General features: G+C 32.6%; 1 protein-coding gene across 1 annotated transcript in view; it reads right to left on the bottom strand.

The window, feature by feature from the left end:
• Window positions 1-17728, bottom strand: part of LOC143223114 (cyclin-L2-like) — a 54339-nt gene extending 36611 nt beyond the window's left edge. Inside the window, exons 1-3 of the mRNA XM_076450600.1 lie at window positions 17341-17728; window positions 14458-14532; window positions 6492-6601 (exon numbers count right to left, since the gene is read on the bottom strand). Coding sequence (XP_076306715.1) covers window positions 6492-6601; window positions 14458-14532; window positions 17341-17595 — 440 coding nt within the window. The 5' untranslated portion in view covers window positions 17596-17728. The remainder of the gene's footprint in view (window positions 1-6491; window positions 6602-14457; window positions 14533-17340) is intronic.
• Window positions 17729-18208: the final 480 nt, after the last annotated feature.

Below are 18208 nucleotides of genomic sequence, written 5' to 3'. Positions count from 1 at the left end.
CAGTTGTTTTGAAAGCCCTCCACTTGTTGACTATTTTCCAGACAGTGGAATGACTGATTTCAAAATCTTTTGGGATCTTTTTAAATCCCTTACCAGACTAATAAGCTGTTACAATTTTCTTTCTGAAAGCCTCACACAGCTCTTTTTCGTCTCACCATGGTGCTCACTTTCACTTCAACAGTCAGAAGCACGCCAAACTAAATGTCTGAGGTTTAAATAGGGCAAGCCTCATTGAAAATGCTGAGAAACAATCTTCTAATCATATGCACCTAGAGTGATACACTTGTGTGTGAGTTGAGCCATTTTAAGTGGGAATAAATGTGGGGGTGTCCTAAGTTTTTCCTCAGTTAGAATATGCATTTTTGTAGTATTACATTTACAGAAGATCTTGAAAAGTCGTTACTTCAGTTTTAATTGTTTAGTTATATTCCTATAATCTCTCAATATTGTTGAAATTGAGATTAAATATCTATATATCCAAATATGTTACAAAAATACACAGGCTTTCATAGGGTGTACTAACTTTTTCACATGACTGTTGCTATTCTTTGACATTGGATTTGTCTATCCAAGCACTGGTCTCTTACACCCCACTAAAATGCCCTTAGTAATATCTAATTTGCAAATTTCTTCACCCTCATCAATGCACCCTCTATCATGGTACTGTATATAAACACCTCACTTAGATAATATAATCACTTTTTCAAGACTTACACAGCTCCCAGTGGAGAGAAAGGGAAAGAGAGTATCAGTGGAAGTAAGTATTATTGAAATACGTTTTCAGTTTAAGAAAATGTTAACTTCCAAAACATACTTATCATCTACTGATAATATAGTTAGAATTCAACACTGAGAGGGGCCAGTACAGGCATAATTCATACTGAAAATGTCTACATAGAACAGTGGAGTACAAAGATAAAAGTGGGGGGACCACACTACATCCAGAACAGGTATACTCTTCTATCAAAACTGAGTTCCTGCATCAAGAATGGAACAGTACATGAGTAATCATTATAAGCCAGGCCCAACCAGACAGCTGAGGTTCCAAAACTCGGGGTTGGAATGAAAAAGGTCTTTGTCCCAATATGTCACATTGATGGTTAGGGTTATTAGACCACAATGTTATTTACACACACACACACATGTATGTATGTATTTTAGATTTGGATCCCAACTTGGAACCCCAAACTGATGTGTTTTGCACCACTGGAATCACAATGAAAAAGTAGACATACTTTTTTCCTCCACCTGCAGAAGTACAAAAGGCAACATCCCAACTTGGAAAGGCAGCTGAGGTTCCAAACTCAGGGTTAGAATGAAAAAGGTCTTTGTCCCAATATGTCACATTGATGGTTAGGGCTATTGGACCACAATGTTATTTACACACACACACACATGTATGTATGTATTTTAGATTTGGGTCCCAACTTGGAACCCCAAACTGATGTGTTTTGCACCACTGGAATCACAATGAAAAAGTAGACATACTTTTTTCCTCCACCTGCAGAAGTACAAAAGGCAACATCCCAACTTGGAAAGGCAGCTGAGGTTCCAAACTCAGGGTTAGAATGAAAAAGGTGTCCTATGATTGATGGTTATATTGGACCACAATGACACCATCTGGTAAGCACCCATGACTGTGTCTTGATATTATGGAATACTTCATTTCCACAGAGCCTGTTGCAACCAGTAGTAAGAATAATCGAATCAGTTGTTAATGTGAAATAGATTGATAGAGGCACACCTGTCTGGACAATACTTGCCATAAAGATGGAACTAGTGAAAGCAAAATTAAGGGACTCTAGAAGATAAAAATAACACTGTGACAAAAGTAACCCCTCCTACTTATAATACTGCAGATGTTATTAAAAATGACCATGGGATAGGGGAAAACTCACAGAAGAAAGCTGCTTGAACGTGTAAAGAACAATAGAGAAACAAATGTGCCACATCTGCTGAGATGTAATTCAGAAGATACCTCACTTGTAAAGACAAAATATCTAAAATGGTTATTTTGGAACAAACCTCTCTGGAAAAGGAGAAAATCAAGGGAAACTGAAGGATCCCAATGAACCCAAAGTCAAAACAATCACCACAAAAGGAGGTAAAGTGGGTCACATAACACTTCCATACCTAACAGGTCAAAACATATTATCAGATTCCAACTGACTGCAGAGGTGAGAAACAGATGTTAAAAGAATTGCAGAGATGGATGTATCCCTTCCCCAAATTGCCAGAGACATAAAAAGAATGGGCCTATGTGGATGTAGCAGAACCTAATGAGAGAAAGAAAGACATACAAACATGCCGACAACTCAAACTTATAACATCAATATGCCAAAAATGTACTTCTATCAGGAGATGGAAAACCAAGGTACATCCCATCACGTATTGAAACAATAAATCTCCCAATCTGAACCAGAAATTCAGGAAAAAGGAGAAACTAAATGTCCCCCCTCCACCAACAAGGAAAGAGTAGACTGAAAGGAGACAGGAAAAGTCCAGATCAATAGAGAAAATGGAAAAGTAAAACTCCTGAGAAGCTGACATAGCAAAAAAAAATGTCAGAAAACAGAATCTAAATTCTCCTCAGTCAACAAAAAAGGTAACTTCAAAGCCCTATGAAAAAACACCCCATTGGACAAATGAATGTTTCCATCTCTCAGAAAAAAAAACACAAACAGCTACAACTGAAAGTACTCCCTACCATAGATAGGTGCTAGATAACAAGGGAAGAGGAGTATGAGAAGTTACATTCGCCACCTTGCTGACAAGAGTAATAGAGGAATTCGTACCCACAAGTATCATGTCAAATTTAATTTTTTAATCGTAATAATACTGAATTTCACAAAGAGGCACATTAAACTAAATCCATATGAGATGACACATAACACTTCATCAGAGAAAACCATGACTAAAGCTTTGTTGAGAAAAAGTGATTACATTATCTATGCAAGGTGGAGAAATTTGAGGGTGGAGAAATTTGTAACTTAGATATTGGAAAGGGATGTAAAATACTGGAATATAAGAGACCAATGCTTAGATAGGCAAAGCTGATGTTGAAGAATAGCTAGCCATAATGTCAGCTGATGGTAAGTATGTTTTGAAAATTATTTAGTGTACCAATACTACCAGAATTTTAAAAAAGAGGAATGAATTTCATTGACAACCAACATAAAAAAACAAAAGGTTAAAGGTAAGTGCTATATTTCTTGTTTTTCACGTATCTTCTTTATTTATTGTTATAAAAGAGTATATGTGAAAAACAAAACACACACACACACAATCAATCCTGCATAACAGAATGCAGTAAGTTAGCTCTTCCAAAAATAATCCTCCAAAACCTTTCAATTTTTGCTAATACTATAAATATGGTTACATTCACGAAATTTATGATTTCATATTATTTCTTCCAAAAATATTTTATCACTACACATATACATACTGGTACCATAGATAAACATAAATAAACAGCATTGTTTATTTCTACCAAATACTGATACAGTCATTAGACTGACCTGAGAGGCATATCCCATAAATAGCAATACTTATTACTTCTCTTCCTCACATTATTAAGTTTTCTATGCATAATGCATATTTGTGTGCAACATATAAAAGAAAGAAATCCATCGATGAATAAGAAATATTAAAACTGTACTTGGATCCTAGTGTAGACATGATTAGATATTTGTTTTTTTCACTTCAATTTGTTATTCAAAAATGCTTGTTACATTACCTAATAATGAAAACAAATAACCTTTGGAGTACCCTACAACTTTAAATCATTTTTAATAAGTTTTATAAATTGAAATACTTGTCAAGATACATATTATGCAAGAATTAACATTACAAATAACCAGAAGTATATTAACTAGTACCTTGAATATTTTTAACTGATAATAAAAACCTCTACCTGTGCTTTGAAAAATATCAAAACTACCAATTTCTACAGAACTGAATAAGACAGACATTTCAAAGTATTATTGTATAAATACTTTTGTACAATCATTTAGATTCTTTGTTCAAAGGAAAATAAATGCTAAATTTGTTTACAAAATGTGCTTAATCAGTATTAACACAGATTAATCTAGAGAAATCTTATGGATACAAAAGGTTTTGTAACTGATTTTACCATTAACCATGTTGCAACTATCTTGGAAAACAAGATTATAATTAAAAACTGCTGCATGATAATATATAATACAGTATGTATATATACATATATAATATATATATATATATATATACACACACACACCTGTGTTTAAGTTATAGGTAAAAGCTGTCTGGTCTATTTTTGAAGGTAGTGATGCCCGTGACTAAAACAGATACCCAAGTTACCTGGTTGAAGAACCATTCTTTATGACACAGAAAGCAAGTGAAATGCTTCATTTCTTGTTGGTGAGCTGGAAGTGTCACTGAAGGTTGGAGATGGAGACTAGGTCATACAAACCAAGTCCTGCTGGCCACCCAGGGCCAGTGGAGCACACAAGTCAGCCCCAGACTGAGAGAAGAACTGCTGGAGGCTGCCTGGGTCCACTGCTGAGAGTAAGCTACAGGTCACATGAAGAGAAAATACAAGTCACTACTGCTCTCAGATTATAACTACTACTACTAGAAAGGTGTGATTTTAACACAAATGCAAAACATTCTTACTCTGTCTCAGTAAAGATGTAACATTTTGACAAAAATTAGAACTTGTCTTATTTTATATAAAATACTTAATAGTTATTGTTCTGTAATCTCAGAATTCATTTAAAGCTCCTGTAAGCTTCTAATTATTTTCACTAAAACTACACCAGTGATTTCAAAGTTGTTCATCTTAAGTAATGTATATAATCCACTGTTATCTACCTCAGGATGGCTGGTATGGGTATTGACACTTTTACCAAAATAAAGCAGAGAACGTTTTTACCTTCTCAGGTCATCTTCAAGTTAATTGTTATCTTTTCAGATTGAATGCTATAAAATGCTTAACACCTTTCTTTTCATCTAACATGCTCACTGAAACCAATCACTGCACAAGTATGTACTATGAATACATTACAGAAGAAATGTTTTTTTCACAATGCTGTAGATGAGTGGAAAATATGAATAAGTGATTTGCATTTTTATTTTGTGATTTAAAAACATTAGTTACTGAAATCCTTCTAATATGTTTTATTAAACTTATTAAAATTTACTGTTATTTTTCTATGTCTTGTGATAAAGTTAAGTTCATTTTATAATTATCATTCTAATACTTCTCTCGTCCTGGTTTTCCCCCCGTTATTTGAGAAAAATTTCAAAATAACAATTTAGCTTCAATACATCTATTAAAGTTTCAATCACCAAACAAAAAATTTCTTTATACAGCTTTCTGCATAGAAATTTACATTACACGTGTAATTCAAGAAGTTGCAATAGTTACAGAAATGAACAAATTAGCACATCAAATTCTTTTTAGCAAAAATAATATAAACTATTATGTAAATAGAATTAAATCTTACTGAAAGTTATTTTAGATTATATTTTAATATTTTGAAACTATATGAATCTTTCTGTTTTTCTAGTTAATCAAAAAATTTCCTCCAAAAAGTGATTTTGCTTGGATATAACTAGCCAAAAAAGTCGAAATAATGATTAACTGTTAATACTAAAACAAAGTCAACAAAGTCCAACAGTGGACCTGCAATGTTTCATAAATAACAAAAGGTTAAACAGAATTTTTCAAAATGTCTGAATGTTAGTTTTCTTGCATTATCTTTGCTGTATTCATTCTTATTTTATTCTGCATATACGGGTAGCATTTCTTAAACTGCAAAAGTTTAATAATTTCTAATGTAATATACTTAGAATGTAATGTTTTGTTTTTTTAATTCAAATTATGGCAATAGGTTTCACATACAAGTCTACTTTAGTATCAATGCTAATTTAAATTTGCACATGATAATTGTACTCAAAATAATACAAGCCATTGTGGTTGTTATCTTTATGTGCTTATAACATCTCAAAAAATGATGATATTTTTGAAAAAGTGAATAAATAACTAGTTTAAGACTTCAATGATTAGTTTGTGAAAAAAGTATCTAAAAATCAAAATTATAGAGGGAGGAAGAATTTTCAGTGGATCAAAACAATATTCAAGTTCCTCATCAATTAGATATATATGTGTTTCATGAACTCTAAACCTCCACTGTGGTCACTTTTAATACATGATTTTTACTTACCAATAATTTGCACTACAATGAGGTTCTTGGTGTGATACTTCCCAAAAAACTTGCATAACTAATTCTGGTGAATCCATAGCCACAAAATCTCACATGTTAAGATGACTTTTCTGATCAAGGAACTTTTTTTCACCAAAACACATACGATGGATAACCAAATAAACCTAAAATGTATCCTTTTTTTGGGACAATAGTATTTATTAGCATAATATGAAATCAAAACATTTTTAAAATATAAACATTTCAATATATTGGTACAGTAAACAAAGAACATTTACTTACTTTCCAGCACGAAGTTGTTTGATGTGATGGAGCACATTCACCACATCACGGATTCTTCTTGGTGCTTCTTCAATTTTAGATGCTAAAGTTATACAAGCCATTGCTACAACCTGTAAAATGTAAAAAATATTTCTCTGTTAAACGAATATACCTCTATCTGTAAGCATGTGTATATCACCAACATACAACTAACATTAAATATGGCATTAGCATTATATCTAAGTTCTAAAAATTAAAATATGTATATTAAAACTAATTATTAAAAAAAAGTTAATAAACTAATGCAAAGGTAATTCAAATAAGTCCTGACTGAAAAAACTGAAATAGTAATTGAAAATATTTTAAGACTATTGTCATTTTCTACTAACAGTCACACCTATTATCACCATATGAAAAACTAATGATGGATAAACATTTAAAGTAATAATGTCTAAGCACACTAATTAAAACATTACCAGTTAATACAACTTTACTATCTAGAATTTAGTAATTTTGAAAGAATGTTAATCTTTTTGAAGCTGAGCCAAAGGGTTGCACAAACAAATTACTGAATTAACTGCTCAAACTTGACACAAATTTTTATGTAAATGTTTTTTAACATTTATTATTTGTATGAAGGTTTAGCTTCTAAAATTTTAAAAAACTACCGAAACAGTGATCAAAAGTGATTATCATAATATTTAACAGCATTCAAGTGATATACATAAAAAAACATTTAAATGAATTTCAGGTCAATGAGGTAAAAAAAACAAAATAATGAACATTTACATTTTGTCTGGTGAAGGTTGTGTTGTGTACTGTAGATTATAAATATGTTCGATTATTTTGACTTATAAAGTATTATTGCTGGAAAGAAAAAAAAAGCTGGAAATTTTTTTCATTTTTTACCATATTACCAAATACAGTTTTGAGCATTTAAAGTTATTTTCAACAAAAGAAGTTTTCATATAGTAGTTCACTACAAGAAAATATATCTAAAAAATACAAATTGAGTAAATGCTTAGTTATAGAAATAAAAGGTTAACAAACCTATGTGATCATAAAGAGGCAAAACAATATACTGCAAATATGAGATGGATTTGAACTGTCTAACCCTACAAGGTCTGTTAAAAAAATACGCGGACTGTTTTAATTGCGCGGCTCCAGTTGGTTCCAGGGGAATCCGCTTGGTGTCGCTAGGTTCGCACAGATCAGCTGATTACGACGCCATAACCCGATTGCAGATATCTTCATTTGTGTATTAGCTACGCGGTTTTAAGTGAAGTGCGATTTTTTCGTTTGGCGGATTTCAGAATGAACGACCTGAAGGAGCAACGACTTGCTGTGAAATTTTGTGTTAAACTTGGAAAATCTGCGACTGAAACTTTTGCTATGCTTAACACGGCTTACGATAATGTTGCTATGAAGCGTACGGCATATTTCAAGTGGCATGAACATTTTAAGGATGGTCAACAGTCCATTGAAGATGATGAGCGTCCTGGACATCCTTCCACATCATCTGACGACCCACACGTTGACAAAATCAACACCCTGGTGCAGGCAAATCGACGTCTGACTGTCAGGGAGCTTGCTGAAGAGTGTGGGATATCAGTTGGATCTTGTTACGAGATTTTGACCGAAAAATTGAAGATGCACCTCGTTGCTGCGAAATTCAGCCCTCAGAACACTTGAGTTTTTGGCCAAACACTCGATCACTGTTCTTCCCCACCCCCCCTACTCACCTGACCTTGCGATTGTTTCTTGTTCCCCAAACTCAAAAGACCCTTGAAAGGAAAAAGATTTGAGACGATTCCCGAGATTAAGGCAAATGCGACGAAGGAGCTGGAGGACATTACAAAAGAAGCATACCAGGACTGTTTCAACAAGTGGAAACACCGTTGAGATAAGTGTGCGTTGGGGAGGAGAGTACTTTGAAGGGGTCCCAGACCTGTAACTTCTAAATAAAGTACATTTTGTTTTATGACGTCAGTCCGCGTATTTTTTGAACAGCCCTCGTATATGGACAGTAGAGCACTCTTCAGTTGCCAACTGTTTGTCACATCAGATTTTAACATTTAAGAATAATTTTATTTTAAACAATTTTAACTCCAAAATATTTTAATGTTCATATTTCATCATTTTGCAATATTTATTTAATGTATTTAGAAACTAACGTAAACAAATTTGAAACTTTCATTTTTGTACAGTTCCAAGGAGTATTGCCTATAAGCAACGCACTTATCCTTAGACATATATAACATTTTACTCATTACAATGCCTTGGATTGAAATAATATTAGGAAACAAGTTCATTTCTGTTTTTCTTTGTAATTTTGCTAGTAAAACTTATGAAGTACTAGAAAAACTGCTAGTAGCAATGCATTCATGATATGTACATTGCAATCAGTCATTTATTCAACATGATTCTGAGATCAGGAAGCTACTATGATAGTGATTAACACAAGACTGTGCTGCTCTCTTTAAAGAAAATAAATTTTTACTGATACCACAAGCCTAAAAAATCCTGCCATCTATAACTGACTAATTCCAATGCATCTCACATTCAAATTATCATGCAACAACCCTCCATCAATGTGACTCTTTTTATTCAATTCTACTGAACTATCACTTGGAATATACATTTAGTACAGGAAAATTATAACTTCTGTTATGGTACATTACCTCCACTAAAACAGAGAGCTATAATCCCACAGTGAATAGATGGATGGATCAGTGCAAATGAAAGAATAATTATTTAAAAGATTCAAAAAACACTTCAAAAAAGATCTTCCAAGTTGGAGGTCATCTGTGGGAGCCTGCACCACTTCTAAACCAGGGCTACTCTTTGCCTATTGTGGAAGTATGTCACACATATAGGAAGAATGATGGAGCACAAACAACTAGAAAGAACTATAGCAGGACAGTGATCCAAACCATACATCACTCATTGAACTCAGCACCTGAAGAGGAAAACACAAAACTGGGTGAGACTGAAGGATATGCCAAGTATAGTTAGGGCACAACAGATCATAAGTGGCAAGTCAACTACATCTAAAGCCAATGCTGCTAGAAATTGACACCCACGAGAGGACAGGATGAGAATCATACCATTAGTAAGTCAATTACAATTCAAAACTCAAGTCACTGGTACCGGGAACTAACATCCATGTGGAAGTAGGAAAGAAGATCATACCAGAACCAAATCAACTACAATCCAAAACCAAGTCACCAGAAACCAACATCCATGTGGCAGTGGAAATGAGGGCCATACTGATGGCAAGTCAACTACAATCCAAAATCCACCCACCTGGTGGGGATAGAAAATACAGGATCATACAACCTTTGCCTCAAGTGAGACCAGATGAAATCTTGTATCCCCTGACCCATGAACAAAGCCAATAATAACAATGTAAGAAACCGATTAATTGATCAAAAAACCTGACATCCGGCATTGAAAAGATGACTACATAATGTAAGCCATCTCATTCAAAGATATAATGAACAGAACAACTCCATGAGCAGTAACATTACTGGAATAATATGTGAAAGGACAAAAACCACAGTAATCTGTAAATATCTCCTACTATCACCCACAAGACTGATGGAGTTAAAGAAAAAAAAAAAAAAGAGTATGCATGAATGAGAAAACAGACACATTTATGATACATGTATAAGGACCTGTGTTGACTGATTCTGCTATAAATTCAAAACCTAATCACTGGGAACTGACAAAAAATCCCAAATGAAGTAATCAGATAGCTGGGACACATAAAGATACTAGTGTAACCAATCTGTGCTGAACATATCAACTGCTAGGGCCAGTGAATAAGGTGCATGCAACCAAAAGAGAGGGAACTTGATGTATCACCCCAAAGTAAAAACATCCACATGTGGTAACACCTAATGAAAACACCTTTGAAAATGAGGATATATCTGGTCAGAGAGTGAAAGACAACCACAACCAGATGGAAAGCAATCTGTAATAATGTGAATATGATGTACATGGTCCCAGTAGGTATCCATTGACCAAAACACAGATCTCTAGATCAGTTGCCCCCATGCTGGGTGATGTGTGCCACTGCCATAAAATTGCCCAAAGGAATCATCCCCATACAATGATAGGCATAGAGAAAGAAACAAAGGAATGACTGATGTATGGGCAGAAGTTCAAGAACAGCTATATGCAAAATACCAAATTCCTCAGACCACTGGTCCGAAGCATCATTGTGATTGACTCATATGCCCATGTCTGAGAGGAAGTATTCAAGAAAAGTAGAAGATTTAGATGCAGAAAAAGAACAGTACAGCTGCTGTTTTTTACATATGGGTATTGTCCAGCCACTAATGTAGATGGTCTCATAGAAAGAAAAGGAAACAAGGGTGGAAAGAAGATCCTGATTAAGGTTCTATCATTTGTGAAACGCCCTCTGAAGGCATCATAAATGTGCTTGATCGAGGGAGACCAGTGATGTCATGGAAGACCAAATCCTCAAAAACAATACATGACTGAGCAAAAGGGGCATAGTGAACTAAATGATTAAATTAAATTGTGAGGGAAGAAAGCAGTGCAAGACAAACATTTGAGTTAAAAAAGATCCCCATCTGGACAAGATAGCAAGTTGATGAGAGTAAGGATTTCTGAATGTTGATCAACCAGCCCATCTAAGCCACCACAAAAAGTAGCTGACAAGTAAGAGTTGTTAATTCCAGTTTGAAAGGAGCTGGAAAGAGCCAGCTAGCTCCATAATAAAGAAATCACAGTCCCTAAGCATAGAGATGATGTTAAAAAGCCTAGATACATTGACCAAACGTGCAAGGTGTTAAAGCAAGTCTGAATGGAAGTTCCAAAATTAACTAACCAACCCAAGAGAAGCTAACAGAAGAGAAGGATGAGAAAGAGATATCATCAAATGACGTAAAAAGAAGAGACATCCACAGGTTGTATCCATAACAAGGGAAGAAACACCAATCTTGTGAAAGGAAGGACTCCAAGGTGAACTTTGATAATGGTTGGAAGTGGATGAAGTTAGAACAACCAATTATTAGCTGCCAATCCATAACTGTTTTGGGAACAACAAAAAGGCAGGAACAAAACCCAGGAGAGAATAGGGAACAGGTTCAAGTGCTTGATGCCAGAGCAATTACCAAACTGTTTCTGACAAATGCTTGTCAGTCACAGAAGTTTGAGGAAGAGGGAAAGAAATGGGGAAATAAAAAACCAGAGGCAGAGAATTTTTTAGAGGGAAAGGGAGGATGGGAGCAATTGAAGTTTCAATGGAGAAAAATGGCTGCAATATTTGTATGGATGGAATGTTAAAGGACATCAAACCTGTATATGGCAACAGAAATTCTAAAATTACAACACCAGAGAAACTAGAATGTAAAATTGTAGACAAAATATTTGGGAATAATTCCCCAAATAGGTAATGAGAAACCTAAGAAATACTGATAACTGATACACAGCTTGATGGCAGTAAAGGGCAAAATAAGCCAAAATGCTCCTAAGACCAAATGCTCACATAAATTGGACTACAAGTATTAACCAATCTAACAAAATGTATATCTTATGTGACCAAAATCACTACTGATAAAAATAAAATTATTCAAAAATCAAACAACAGAATGTCTTATCTTTTCAAAGTTGGCAAACTATATCCCAAATGTGTAGGCTCAAGACCAGGCCCAATGAAAATCAGTTTATTGGATGAACAATCTCCTGATAAAGTAAAACAGATGAAATTCTCATGAAGTATCACAACTTGAAACCTATGTAAATGTGTTGCTAGAACGTACACAGAACTCTAATGTAAAATAAATAACCAAACATAAACGTCCTGGCAGAAACATTTAAAATTTTTGTAATGAAGTAATAAATTCCATAACCAGGTAAAAATATAAAATAATTCCATTTGGGAATAACTTAACAAATTACAAATATTATTATTATTATAATAAAGAGTAACCTTATTGTGAGAAATTAATATAAATATACATATAAAAATTAAAAAAAAAAAAGAACTTGAAAAGAGCACAAACTAAACATTGTAACACATGTACTGCCACAGGAGAAGTGACAGTTTAGTAGAGTTGAACAAAGAGAATTACGTGTCAAGAGTGTGTGTTGCATTCTTATTGGTGGAAGTTTGTTGCAGGATATTTTGCAAGCAAGATACACTGAAATTAATCAATTTCAGGTAGATAGGAGTTTCAAGACTTATGCATATAGAGAGTAGCATTGAACAAGAATAGCTAATTATGCAAGTGGAGGTAATGCACTGTATTGAAAATAAACACACTTTAAGAGGTACTTAAAATGTCATCAAAACTTGCTGCAGATTTGTTTTTTTATGATTAATATGTTTGCATATGTATTTTTGTTAACTTAATAATGGTTTCTCCAGACAAAATCTAAAGGATTCACCATTTTGTTTCTTTTAACTTAAATAACTTGACAACTGAAATTAGTATATAAAAACAAAAATCTCTTTATGGATTTCAATAAGACATTTATGTAATATTAATTCTTATAATGATATTTGATCACTGATCTTCCCAATCCTCCTTTGTTGAAATATGCCATGAATAAAAAGACACAAATATGCACACACACATTTATATACATCAGGGATCGAAATATTACATTTCTACATTCCCATGGAATCTAACTTTGCTTGAGGAACTTTTTATTTTTTGTAACTGGCTTACCAGATCAAGAATGCATAGTCCATCTGTTTTCCTTTAGTTATGACCAAATTAAAGTAACATATTGCATGTATTAAATAAAAACTCAAATCATAAGGAACTACTACTTTATGTGAATCTTCCTGATAACTTTCCCTGAGGTAAATGTAAGTTTATTTCAACATTTTTATCCTTGTATACATAAAACACAAACATACAAAATTTGTGCACGTTTACTTATGATCACAGACTTACACATTGAAAGCATTGCAAAAATTATGAATGAAGTTCCATTTTATATATCTAATCAACTTGTTTTATTACCATATATGTATTTGGTATTTTATTTTTCTATGTGCTTTCCCCCAAGCTACATAACCACCTAACAAAAATTCCTTATGATGAACTTACAAACATCATTGCACAATCTTTTAGGCTTACATACTATCCAACCCAACTATCATGAATTCTTCCTGAAGAAAAATAATCTGCAACTTTCACATAGATACAAACAACAATAGTCCAGAATCAGCAACAACAACAACAAAAAAAGTTACTGGGGCCTATAAAATAATTCCAAGGTCTCTAAATTATTGGGAATAATGTCTAAGACCTTCAAGTGTTACTCTACTAGGCTCCTTCTTCAAAACACATCAAAAATAATTCACACAGTGAAAGTGACAAGCTGTTTACATCACACTGAAGAGTATTTCTTCAAATTTAAAGATATTTTGCTAATTATCAATCCCTTCCATGATGAGTATACATTTATTTGAGTTCAATCAAATCATATCATATCCCAGCTTATACCACCTCTTAAAACTTGTGATGTGTCTTTTCCTTTTTAATTCTACAGTTTACTAACACACACACCTACACCATATTAGTCATCACAGCCAAACAATATGTAAAAAAATGCATCATATACAATTCAGATGCTTACATGCACTACTAAAACCACAAGGTTATGTTTCTTATTTATAAAATTAATTAGATAGTCTTTATATGATATTTCAAAATCATTTTACTCTTATTTTCAAGTACATAATTACAGTAATAAATTAGAATTATATATTTTTTAAATTACATTTTAAATATAAGTATACCATTTTCTACTCAGAGTAATCTTACATATCTGGATAAAGCAGATGTAGTGTGGTTGGTTGACACGTAATATATTCTTTTCTTTTCCCCCTTGTGGGTTCTTAGAATCACACCAGACCCTAACATGTTAATGCCATTGTACTTTTTTTTCACATCTGTACTTTTCAGCTAACTTTTGGTAGAGAAACATAAAACAGACTCACCTCCATACCATGTTTCACAAACGATTTTGAAAAAAAAAATCGTTGAAACAAGACCTGTCCTGTTGCCATAGCCACCTGTTGAATAAAACATTGATGGAAAATGAATATTTTGAAACAACAATATCCATAAATAATTTTAAGATGTATAAAACTAAATTAAAAAATTCTATTATATGGTTTAACTACACACTGCTGTCATATCACTAACAGGAAAAAATTGTTACAAACTAGTAATCTGTAAAATTACCATATTTTTAATCGAAAATGTAATTTAAAGATATAATTAACTGTAATCTTAATCTGTATCATTTGTTTGTGCTAACAATTACTCCTTTTTGCTCCTCTGCCTCCTTTATTTCCTTCCATTTGCAACTTTAACCTCATGAATGCTCTGAATAAGAATACTGTCTATATGCACTTCAGGAGGTAAGTAGCCTATAAATTCTTTAGGTCAATCACTTCCTGTCACATAGTATCATTAGAATTTAGCATCCACATTACACTGGGATATGCAATGAAAATAATATATTTTCCTGCGATTAGTGTAAAAATGAGCATTTCTTTGAACTATAATTATCTAGGGGTATTTAAACTCTCTCATCCCCAGGTATCTTTTATGAGCATGACACAGTTTTAGTTTCTTTCATTCAACACTTTATTAAACCCCTTTTTGTTTGTTATACAAATTGGTATAGAACAAAAGTTTAGCTAATAATCCACATTTTACTTGTATATAAGTTTACATTCTTAATTTTAAAAGGCAATATTTAAAAATATCCTGAACATCCCCTAGTGTGACACATTTTCTTTTGGCATCTTTTCTTCTCTACCACCCCTTCAAAAAGTATGAAATTAAACATAAATTACTCACTATAAAATTGTCATTACTCAGATAAACCATAATTTTTATAGCCTTCGGTTTTGTTTGGTTACAAAGTCAACAAAAAGAAAATTAAACCCCTCCTGCCACATTCTCTCTTTCAAAATTTGTTAACGGTTCACTCTTTCATGTTTATCCCTTCAGTGATGGGTCACGGGTCAAAGGCCATGCCACCTCATTTGTTGACATGCAAAGTTTCATTGAGCTACTATTTTAATAACTTATATCAAAAGGTTTGGTATCAAATTGTAAATTATGATTCAAATTTTAATACTCTATACAAATTAGTTTCTTAATTTAAAGTATATATTAAAAGAACACACCTAAATATAGATTTAAGTGAGTCACATGGTATGTTCAATGCAGCACTGTTTAAAATTAGATGTTTGTGATGTCAAAATACTAAGCCTATAATTTCATACAAATTAGAATCTCAAATCACTAATATTAACAAGCTAGATTATAAAATAAGAGCCTCATATCTTTTTATTATGCTGAGATATAGCTTATGTACTGAATCAAACACAGTGGCCCTGTACACCTCTTTCCATTTTCGGAAATGGTACCTTATGTACACTTACTTCAATATGCAACGTGAATAATCAGTCAACAGCTCAGAATGTTCCTCTAGTGGTTTGCTCAGCCATTTTGTTCTGTAGAAAGGCTGCCACATTCTTTCAACTGAAGATTTTAAGGTAGGTATGTTGTGTCTTTAGTGTGCTCAAAGTTTGATACTTTTTAAATCTAAATACATCATATTTACTAAGCTTAATAAATTATAATGGAATTATAATTCTACAGTAGCAGTATAGTTATTTATAATTTTTTTTACTACTCAACTGTATACATAAAACCTAACAAAAATTGTTTGATATCCTCCACATACAAAATTTTAAGCAACAGCCTACATCCAGCAGCAACCGAGTTCAAAGGTCGTAGTAAGAAAAACTGTTTACAGTACTTTACTGATTTATTGTTCTATATTTAAAAAAAAAATAAGTTTAATATTTCTAAATAACAATAACCTATATACATATATAATAATTAAAATATGACTATACACTACAAAATACTAGTCCACTGTAATATAACCAAGACAAGGAAGTCTAAAGGTCAGTTTTATATTATTGGATTCCATAATGAATGCACATACACCTCATCAATGCAAGTTGCGTAATTTTAACTAGGCATGACTGGAAGATCAATATAATAAATATGTAGTATTATGAGATTTAAGCACTTAGACTAAACATTTGTATTTTTATGTTACAATATGTAGTCATTCTATCATGAAAAAAGCATAGTTTATATTTATTTCCTAATTTTTTATGATAGTTATGAGGTTGGTCAAGTGGCAGATTCAACAGAGTATAGAAAATAACATAAGGTATAAAGTTTTACTTAAAACAAACATTTGAAATGTTCTTAAGAGGTTTAAGAGATCATGCAAATAATTTAGGTTTTAGGGACAAAGAATAGTTTTTAATCATAACATTAAATCATTTGGTACTCAGACTAGAAATGAAATGCACCATATTTTTACAGACAAATCTTCAGTAAAAATATTTCATTAAAAATCTGAGTTTTTGTGTACAAAATACTTCTAATCTTTACTAAAAGCCTAATAAATTTTGTAAAGATACACATGCTGTATGAAAAGTTATAGTGGAAATACTTAAGGTCTGCAAATGTGTAGACTAACTCATATACCAAGTCCATTGCAAAAGGGTTAACTGACCTAGTTAAGTTGTATATGGATTCAAAATTTCAATTAGCTAGTCAAGCCAAAACCCTCACCATGTCAATAAAACTGGGATCAACAATTTCACATCCTGTTAGCCGACTAAGCAAGCCTTGTAAACAATCAGTAAACTATCTTTTTTCAGTGTTAAAAATAAAGATGACTCGCATTATGCCAGACTTTTTAGAAATAAAAACTATTTTACTGTTACCAACTGTACGACAGATGATTCATACTTTAATAAAAGTTAGGCCTAACTCACCTGAGGCAATCTTAACAAATACCCTGATGTCTGAATCAGATCACATCCTAGTATTCGCAAATCTTTTTCACTTTCACGATCAACCCCATCTAACATGGATGGAGTAAGAAAGAGTTTAGATGGTGGAATAATACAATTCTCTAAAGTCAGTATAACTCTTCCATAATCTTGTTTTTTTGATTTCACAAGTTCACTACCATTTGTGACGTTAACGCAATTACTATTAGAATCAACTACCGCCATTTTAACTATCATAGCAATGACGAAGTCCGACTAAAGAATAGAGAAGGTATGTGTAATAAGAGACCAAAAACTAAGGAATTGATTCTAAAAAATTCTTAAAGTGATACTTCAACAAAATGAAAACAGTTAATCATAATTCATTTGAGATATGTTCCATCATCATATTTAATTACGTATATAAACACTGAGTTACACTACTTTGTATGTATGAATATGCTGATTCAAAGTAGCACTTCGCCCATATTTACGAATGATTGAGCAAAACGTTATTTCAGATAACTCCTATCTTAGACTCGACACCTAAGTATTCTATTTTACGTAACACGAAGTAAAAGTTGCTGTAAACAGTTCGAGCACATAATAGTTTGGAAAATCAAAAAGATATAAATAATTGAAGAGTTGTTAAAGTAGTGATATATAAAAAACTAGTATAATGAGATTAATTTAAATATGTTCCGAAGATAAGGATATGGCGATTATCATGTGTAATCACTTATATTTAATAATTAATTTTTTTTACATTTTTACTAGTCACTAACTATCAATTAGTTTTACACTACTTTTCGGAAGAGTGTCTATTAGTGTTGTTGTAACGCGAAAATCAAGGGTTCGATTCTCCTCAGTG

Source organism: Tachypleus tridentatus, chromosome 8 (assembly GCF_004210375.1).
Source record: "Tachypleus tridentatus isolate NWPU-2018 chromosome 8, ASM421037v1, whole genome shotgun sequence".
In the NCBI taxonomy this organism is placed as follows: Eukaryota; Metazoa; Arthropoda; class Merostomata; order Xiphosura; family Limulidae; genus Tachypleus; species Tachypleus tridentatus.
Note: the sequence above shows the minus strand (reverse complement) of the source record. Positions and strands in the feature narration are given on the sequence as shown.